The sequence below is a fragment of the Kryptolebias marmoratus genome, linkage group LG14, assembly GCF_001649575.2.
Source record: "Kryptolebias marmoratus isolate JLee-2015 linkage group LG14, ASM164957v2, whole genome shotgun sequence".
NCBI classification, from domain to species: Eukaryota; Metazoa; Chordata; class Actinopteri; order Cyprinodontiformes; family Rivulidae; genus Kryptolebias; species Kryptolebias marmoratus.
In genome coordinates, this window is record NC_051443.1 from 12,878,694 (window position 1) to 12,887,597 (window position 8,904).

At 43.5% G+C, this 8,904-nt stretch overlaps 1 protein-coding gene across 1 annotated transcript in view; it reads right to left on the bottom strand.

Moving 5' to 3' along the window:
- Nucleotides 1–8,904, bottom strand: part of dhx29 (DEAH (Asp-Glu-Ala-His) box polypeptide 29) — an 11,836-nt gene extending 2,932 nt beyond the window's left edge. Inside the window, exons 1-21 of the mRNA XM_017407490.3 lie at nt 8,615–8,904; nt 8,298–8,371; nt 8,092–8,205; nt 7,097–7,226; nt 6,876–7,015; nt 6,649–6,783; nt 6,191–6,317; nt 5,866–6,024; nt 5,564–5,732; nt 5,305–5,425; nt 4,810–5,208; nt 4,471–4,737; nt 4,065–4,208; nt 3,802–3,978; nt 3,446–3,586; nt 2,164–2,308; nt 1,940–2,060; nt 1,774–1,858; nt 1,592–1,680; nt 297–425; nt 80–155 (exon numbers count right to left, since the gene is read on the bottom strand). Coding sequence (XP_017262979.1) covers nt 80–155; nt 297–425; nt 1,592–1,680; nt 1,774–1,858; nt 1,940–2,060; nt 2,164–2,308; nt 3,446–3,586; nt 3,802–3,978; nt 4,065–4,208; nt 4,471–4,737; nt 4,810–5,208; nt 5,305–5,425; nt 5,564–5,732; nt 5,866–6,024; nt 6,191–6,317; nt 6,649–6,783; nt 6,876–7,015; nt 7,097–7,226; nt 8,092–8,205; nt 8,298–8,371; nt 8,615–8,771 — 3,099 coding nt within the window. The 5' untranslated portion in view covers nt 8,772–8,904. The remainder of the gene's footprint in view (nt 1–79; nt 156–296; nt 426–1,591; nt 1,681–1,773; nt 1,859–1,939; nt 2,061–2,163; nt 2,309–3,445; nt 3,587–3,801; nt 3,979–4,064; nt 4,209–4,470; nt 4,738–4,809; nt 5,209–5,304; nt 5,426–5,563; nt 5,733–5,865; nt 6,025–6,190; nt 6,318–6,648; nt 6,784–6,875; nt 7,016–7,096; nt 7,227–8,091; nt 8,206–8,297; nt 8,372–8,614) is intronic.

The window sequence follows — 8,904 nt, forward strand, 5'->3', positions numbered from 1 at the left end:
GGGGGGGGGGGGGTTATCTTTGTGTAATGTTTAACTAGTGGGTGAACAACAAAACCTGACTTTTTAAAAAAAAATTTACCATTATGTGGAGACACAGCTCCTCCAGTGGGACCCGCAGAATCTCCGGAACGGAGTAATCCATGAAGGAATCGAACCTGAGGCGAAGCAGGTTAAACATTTAACTTTAACAAACTCAGTTTCAGCTTCTTCAGCAAATTTTCAGCACCACACTGCATTGGTTCTCCGTTTCCCTGGAAACGCTGAGGCTCCACCTGATCGACTGGTGAGCTCCACACCTGTATTTGGGGTAGAGTCTGAAGCAGAAGCCGCTCCGGACCCGTCCTGCTCTCCCCTGCCTCTGGAGGGCGCTGGCTTTGGAGACAAACGTTTCCACCAGAGAACTCATCTGGCTGCTCTCGTGGTACCTGAGCAGAAAGGAGTGATGTATTTTTTAAAAACAGTTCATCGTAGTTATTTAGACATGAAAACACTTATAAATCATCACGGATTTTGTTATTTTAGCTGTTCACAAGTTAACACAAGCAGTAACTTATATTTAATATCAACTAAAAGTGCAGATTCTAGATTCAGATGAGACTTTTGGTTATTACATTTAATTTGCAGGACTATTTTTTTCAGGACTTGAACGTAATTGGAAAATTATGTTGGCTTAGATTCAACCAGGGGTGGGCAATCCTGGTCCTAAAGAGCCACCATCCTGCAGGTTTTACTTGTTCCTCTGTTCCAACACACCTGATTTGAATCAATGGGTGATTAACAGGCTTCTGCAGAACAGGAAGAGGTAATTTAACCACTGAATCAGGTGTGTTGGAGCAGGGAAACAAGGAAAACATGCAGGATAGAGGCCCTCCAGGACCAGGATTGCCCACCCCTGGATTCAACCATATTCAGCAAAATCGATTGGACAGAAACCTAAAAGATTGTCAAAGCTTAAACAGGTAAAACATTTAACAAAGTCCCACTAAGCATGATCTCTGAGGGTTGTACTGAAGGCAGAAACACACAGTCAGATAGAAACTGAATGCTACATGGCATTTATTGTGAAATTCTTTAGCCATTCTGCTTTAGGTCATTTTAGCAACAAGTATATGAGGCACTTATTGTAAACAAAACTGAAAGTTGAGTCCTGCTTTTAGGCTGCTTTGAATGAAAGTGTTTGCTGAAGACTAAAGACCTAAATGTTCATAAAAGATAAGAGTTTTACATTTCATATTACAGTTTCTATATTAAATTTAAAACTTCAGCAACTGTGGCATGAATATCTCTGGGTCTGACATTATGACCTCCACGGGATCAGCTAAACAGGATCCACAGAACTAATAACAGCCTCATCAGCTGGAATTTGACTTTACAGCTTATTAGTGGCTGTTGAGATGTGCGAAACTCAACCTGCTGACATTAACATTTAGTTCCTTGACTTTAGGTATTAATTCACAGCAACATCCAGATAGAGTAGCATTTGATGGGATTAATCAGATCGAATAATAAAGTTTCAGTAACAACAATCTGGTTCAACATAATCAGAAATTTTAAAAAAAAGTAAAAATATTATTATTTTATAGGCTCGTACTTGTTTTCTTTAGTCTTCCCACAGTCAATAACAAACACCACATCAGGGATAGTCACACCTGTCTCTGCAATGTTGGTCGACAACACAACCTAAAAAGAAAAACGACCAAACGGGTCAAGTTTGAGATATCATTTCATCCACATGAACTGTCTCATTATGTCTAAGGCGTAATTTAAAAGTACCTTTCTGACTCCAGCAGGGGGCACTGTGAAGGCAGCAGCCTGGTCTTTAGATGAAAGCGTTGAATGAAGGGCAACGATCCTGTACCTGCACAGCGTGTGACATCACTTATTCTGTTTTCAGAGTTTGGTACATCTTATTAGAAGGCGGCGCCTCGTGATGAACTACCTGTTCTTGTCCCGAAACCGCTTGTCTGAAGAGATCAGGTCGTACAGCTGCTGGATGTGAGCCAGACCTGGGAGGAACACGAGCACGGCTCCATCCATGTCTGCGAACTGCGGGGATTTGTCTGGCAGAGGCAAGAAAAAAAAAAAAAAAGAGTCCCACAAATTTATATCACATCGAGTGATTATGAAAGACATTGTTCTTTGAGCACCATCCAGTAGCTGTACCCAGGTAGTCGAGGAGGTCTACGAGCAGGTCCATGTTGATCTTGTTAGGGTTCATGTACTGCAGCACCCGCCGAGTTCTGCTGCTGAAGTGGTCGAGGTCTGGACCCAGATCCCAGCCGGCGGAGGAGTCCCTCAGTATAACCTCCTGAAACAAACAGAAGGACACAAACGTATCTAAAAATAATCCACGACTTAGAAGGGGCTCAGGAGAAGTCGTTAGCATAACTGAAAATGTCCCTTAAAGAACAGCGATTACATGTAGAGGCAGAACAAACAATTCTCATCAGGATCTTAAATTCTTGTTTCATTAGGAGGGCTTGGACTATGACACAGGATTTGTTTCTCAGTGAGGAAATTCAGCCTTAAATTAATGTCCAAACGAACGCTCACTAAAGACACCGATGTGTAAAACACAACCTCTTACAAAACAAGAGTGTTTGAAATGGGAGATTACTACAAATAAAATCAACAAATTCTGGACAAAAACACCAAAAATCTGCAAAAAAGGTAAACACAGGAGGGTACAGAACCGTGGATCTCCACCGGACACCGCTCTACCAAGAGCGCTGGTGGCGAAGGCTCAGCAGCGTGAAGATTTCTGTGACAGAAAAAAGCTGCAGAGGATGACAAGAGACGCTGACAGCCTGCTGCCCTCTGGTAAAAGGTAAAAAACCCAGCTTTTTTCCCTGGGCTGACACACATGAACCAGCTAACTATTATTTTATAAGTGCTATAGCACAATAATTTGTTTATTTTACTCTTTTAAATCCTAAAGCAAATGTCTTTATGGCTATTTATTGACTTTTTTTACTGTTTGATTGTTGTTGTTGTTTTTTGCTGATTTTGTTGTGTAGGCAAACCCATGCAGTGCCAATAAAGACTATATATCTAGAAAATAAAATTAAATCTTCCAAAAGTTGCTGATCTGTTTAGAAGTTTTGTGTTTTGGCTACAAACATCTACGTTAGAACAACACAGCTGAATTCCTTAATGGCCTTTCTGCCAGTTTTACTTGATGGTTTTTGCATGTTTGCTCTTCTTGGGGGAAAAAAAACTTGGTGGCAACACCGTACTCAATGCAAAACTTAAAAAAACAACAAACAACTGAACTTAATTACAAAGTTGGTAATTAACCCTGCATCCCCTCTTCAGTGGGGCTTCTGTTCTTATTCTTCTCGGATCTATGAACTCACACTAAGGCATGCTGGGTACGTTTAACCCGGCTCACAGTACAGACCCAAACCACTCCCAGGAGTAAAACCTCACGTAGCACCAACATTACCTGGTGTTGCAAAGCTTTGCCACCTTTTTGTGTGACACAGATGGAGACTTCTTCTTCCTCTTCTAAAATTTTCTGGCAGTACTCGGAGTCTTTTTCCAGAATGTATCCGGTCTCCTCCACTATATCCTCCAAATGAGACACCTAGAGACAAAACAAAAACAAAAACACAAACACATCTGTTTCTGTAAAAGCAGCAGAGCAGCAGCTCATGAACGATGTTAAACTTGCTGTAAAAATTTATTGCGTCATTTTGATGCAATAAATTCTTACTGCAAAAAAAAAAAAAAACCATCTCTTTATATTTTGCTTCCAGAGCCAAACGTTCTTGTTTGTGAACACAAACTCCTCCTTTTTACCTCCACTGGGAAAGTCCTGCCTGGGACGGTTATCACTGGGCAGCGGTTGAAGTAGCTGGAGAACTTTTGGCAGTCCACCGTGGCACTCATCAGGATGAGCTGCAGGTCAGATCGCTTCATCACGACATCTTTGAGGATGGTTAGCAGGAAGTCGGACTGGACGCTGCGCTCGTGGACCTGAGGAGGCGGGGGAAATATTTTAGCCTCGAGGAGGGAAAGGAAATCTAAGAAAAATGCGTGCTTGATCGGGGAGCTGCTAGCACCTCATCCACAATGATGTGGGTCAGCGAGCCGAGGTGTCTGTCGTGCTGGAGTTTCCTCAGCAGAACTCCGGTTGTGCAGTACAGCAGACGGGTCCAGTCCCCGGACTGATTCTCCATCCTGATCTGGTATCCACACAGCGACGACTGCGTTCAACACAAAACATTGCAGTTAAAATACAAACTCCAAGTCCAAAAAAGTTCAGACATTGTGTAAAAATGTAAATGCAACAATTTGACGATCTCATAAATCCATATATGTTTCACAACAGAACACAGTAAACATATCAAATGTCTATATTTTTTTCTTTTCTTTTTTTTTTAGAAATAGTCTTGTAGTTGAAAGTGTATCTGATCTGCTTCAGCTGACAGTCAGAGCACCAAATACTGAAAGCTACACATGTTTGACCTTGGATCCGGGTCCATCGTCGCTGCCCAGCTCCTGGCTGACTCTGCAGGCGAGGCTCATGGCTGAGATCCTGCGCGGCTGGGTCACCATGATGTTGCAGGGCTGAGCAGCGTCACCCCGGGTCAACATCTCCTCCAGGAGGAACTGAGGGATCTGAGTGCTCTTCCCGCTGCCCGTCTCCCCGGCCACCACCACCACCGGGTGGCGTCGCAGAGCCTCCAGGATGCGACGTCTGTGCTGGAAGACTGGAAGCTGCTCTCGCTCTGCCTGAGTGGTTGAACACTTTTTTAAATAAATGGAGCTTTATTTAAATCGAGTCATAGTAAGAAGTGCGTTTACCTGCAGCTTAAGGGCGAGAGGAGACTCCCTCTGCTTTAGTAAGAGCTCCCTGGCTGCCTGAAGTGCTGCCGCCTCTCCCTTTCTCCCTTCACTTTTTTCACTCTTTTCTTCCACTTCACTTCTCTCGCACATATCGAGGCCAGCCAGGTTCTCCCAGGATTCCTCGGGCTCGTCCTCACCAGCTCCGCTCAGTCCCTGTTGTCCCGGGGATGCATGCTGCTGTCCCTGACTCTGGTTCTGCTGCTGCTGCTGCTGCTTGAGCCGAGTCAGGAGTCGGGAAATGAACTGGTCTCGAGGTTTGTTGGCAGCAGTGCGGTTCGCCTCCTGCTGCTGCTGCTCATTGTCTCTCCACTCCAGCCACACGTCTCTGTAGGTCGGAGGGAGCAGCTGATGCACCGACTGAGTGAGAGAAGTAAGAGACGAGAGCGGCTGCAGATTGAAAAAGTGAGGAGCAAAAACATGCTGTCAAACACAAAGAGCTACTGCGCAACTTACCTGGCCTTTAACCAGGTTGTAGAGAGCCAGAGTGGCAGCCAGATGCTGCGCCTGCATGCTGTCCTCAGTCAGGATGGTTGGACAAACTTCCAAAACATCTTCTGTTCTCTGAACCCGCACCCTGGCGAACGCAAAGACATCATAAGAGTTAAAGATGTGTCTAAATACGGTCAAGGGGATTTTAAAGACAGTCTCTGGTATATTTGGCACATGGCTCTTTGTTTTCAGGAAATACACACACACACACACACGTGCTTACTTGCATCTCCAGTATCTGCCGGCAGCAACCTTATGAAAAGCCGGTGCTGGACTTTTGGGTAGATTCTTTCGGACCCAGTCGATCAGAAACTGTTTGGGAGACTTTCCTGTCCAACTGCGAGCTGTGTAGTCGAAGTTACGAATGTCCTTCGGTTCATTCTTTTTCCCAACTGCAAAGAAAATAATTGTACCCTACAGTTAGCACCGCTGAGACACATAGAGCTGAACTAAACTGGTCTCAGTATCGGTGAACCAAAGATCCTGATGATGCACGAAAGCTGTCGAGTTATTTTAAACATGCACCTTTCTGTGCAGGAGGCTCCTTCTCTGCTTGTTCAAACAATCTAAAGCTGAGGTCCTCTTTGTCCTCAGTGACAGGAAGGGTCTTGTTTTCCTTCTGAGGGACATCCACTACTTTGATGGCAGGGTTGAACATGGGGTGGGACTCCAGCTGTTTCATTTCTAGAACGCAAAAACACACTTTTACATTAGGAGGGAACAGGATGTGTTATATGAAGTGATCAGTTTTTCAAGTTTTTGTTTACTTTTGTTCTATTAGAACATTTTGTATAGATTAGCTGCTGCTTTGCAAACGTGCAGTTTGATAGTTTTAAAAGCAGAGACGTACCTTGCTGTATGACCCGTATTCTGTCCTGTGCCGTCCTCTGGCCCATTTTGTCTCCTTTGGTCTTGGAATTAGCTGCCATTTCTTTGGAGTCATACAGCTGAGCAGTCAGGATCAAATACCTGTCATTCTACACAGAAATACCCAATATGTGTAAATATACAATAATACAGAAATATATTTACCACTATGAATAAGAGCTCAAGTGTTGTCTCAAAGCCTAATAAATAAAAAATTACATTGCACTGCCTCAAAAGGTTTGGAGGTAATAATAAATTGTATTTTTCCTGCTGTGCATAACTGTTTTCAGTGAACATAAACACATCAGTTTGCAACAGAAGAATAAACTGTGTTATTTACTTGGCTGGAGGGTGGTGTTTTATTATTAAGAACCCTCTACAATGAAAAAATCTTAGGATAATATGAAAAATGCAGCTGTAAGTTTGTTTAATTCAACTTACCGGGTCAAACTTTTCTTTCAGTTCAGGGTTGCACGTCTGTCCCCCCCCTTCCTCTTCCTCTTCCTCGTCGCTGCTTTGCTCTGCGTACCTTAAGATCCAGTCCTTCATGCTTGCAGCTTCGTCCTTCTGTGTGACCTGACAAACACCACACACACACACACACACACACACACAGTCTTAAAGTACTCTGTCACAGAACACATAGCGTCACACATAAACACACAAACCTTGGGTATCTCTTTGCGGGCATTGTTGGTCACTTTGGGGCTCTGAGCTGCAGGTTTCTGCGGAGGAGGAGGCTGGAACTTGGGCCGACTCTTCTGGTTCTCCTCCTGCAGCTGCTGGCTGAAACCATCTGGTAACTCCTCTGTTAAAGCAGATAATAAACAGATAAGATAATAAACACACTCCACATCCTTCTTAATAATGGTCGTGAACGCTGTATTACCATCTTTGAGGTTGAGACAGAGCCAGTCGAGAGCAGAGTGGAGATCTCCTCCATACAGGACAGTACTCTTCATCGCCTCCTCGATGTGTTCTTGCTTAAAATGAAACTTCTGCAGAGCTGTGTACAGGTCCTGCAAGCATGTAAGAAAACAATAATTACCGCCAGAAGCTGAAGGTGAACTGACGGTGTTTTTGCCCTTGTCTGCGAGTGAGTCGGTTTGTCCGTACTGTTAGCAAAATATCTCATGAAGCAGTGAAAACCTTTAGAAAGTAATCCATGGATGAACATCTACAACCGATTCACTTTTAGAGTTAACATGATTCAAGATGGCTGCCTCAGCTAGTGAACTTAACACACACAACTCTTGTTATAAGTCAGCCCATTTTACAGAAGTTGAGCTCAAACTCGATGTGGTAGTAGCTTGGAGTCATTCTTAACATATACTCTGAGCACTAATTTATTGCTTGAGATCTGTTTATAAGATTTGCCAGTAACCATTCGAGTTAACTGTGTCTGCCTGTTTGCAAAATATTTCAGGAACCCCTGAACATATTTCAATGAAACTCTTTGAAAGTAATTGATGGGTGTACATCTACAGCTGATTAACTTTTAGAGTCAACCCAATTCAAGGTGGCCGCCACAGCCAACTGATTTTAGGAAGCAAAAAATAACTATAGCTCGGCCAATTTTATAGATATTAGGCTAAAATTCAGTGTGGTAGTAGATGAGCATCACCACCAACACATGCTCTGAGTGCTAACACATCTTACAAGATCTCACAATATTGCATGAGATCGTGTATAACGTCATTTACAAGGTTTCACCAAAACTGCTTCAACTCCTTTTCAACAAATGATCTAAGTTTAAAGCTTTGGAATAAAAGGAGGTGGGTGATATGCATTCCTTCGAGAAATGCTTGGCCTTTAATTGAAAGAAGTAATGTACAGGTGTGTTGACAATAAGGCTGGGTATCATAGTAATAGTCTTGTCCTTACCATCAATTTCTTGCTTGTAAGTCTGCCAGATATGGGCCCTTTGTCCCCGTTCTCCTGTTGGAAGTCATTGATCAGCTTGATGATCTTTTTCTCCAGATCAGCTTGGATGGACACCTGTGTTAAACATGTTAAATCATGTTTTTTGCAAATCATAAAACATAATTACAAAATGGATGTCTTAAAACACCTGGACACACTACACTTACTTTAAGAATCGACTTGTCTGAGGCCCCACCTGTGTCCACCTGGGCTGTCCCAGTAAGGCTGTAAGTCTTTGGAGCTGACGATAGGACAACACACAGAAATAGGTATATACACAGATGTCACTACAGAGCTAATGTTCATATTGGCCAGTCCAGTTCTCAGGCAGACTTGTTGACAAAAAATATCTATACTGTATAGTTATATTGTTTAAAAATAACGACCCGTTTATGTAAGAGCATGCAAGGAAGCACGGTTGTTCTGACCGGTGACAACAGTGATATTTATGTGTCTTTAATGAAGTGGAAACCTGCTGCACCACCTTTAGACTTGCTCTCTTTGGCTGGTTTGTTAGCTTTGCTGCTGGCTGCGTGTTTCTTCGGATTCTCCACAACACCGGTCCCCGCAGCAGGAGACCCAGAGCCGCCCGCTGCTGCCGGGGGAACTTGAGGCGCCGATTTCTTCTTTTTCCCACCCATGAGGTCAAATTCCCCTGTCTGGTTGTGGCTCGTTTACTCGGAAACGCGGTTTAAAAACATCCCCGAGGAGGAAAGACAGTTAAATTAACACACCGAGAGACGTGTGCTGCTTTTTTTTTTTTGTACCACACGG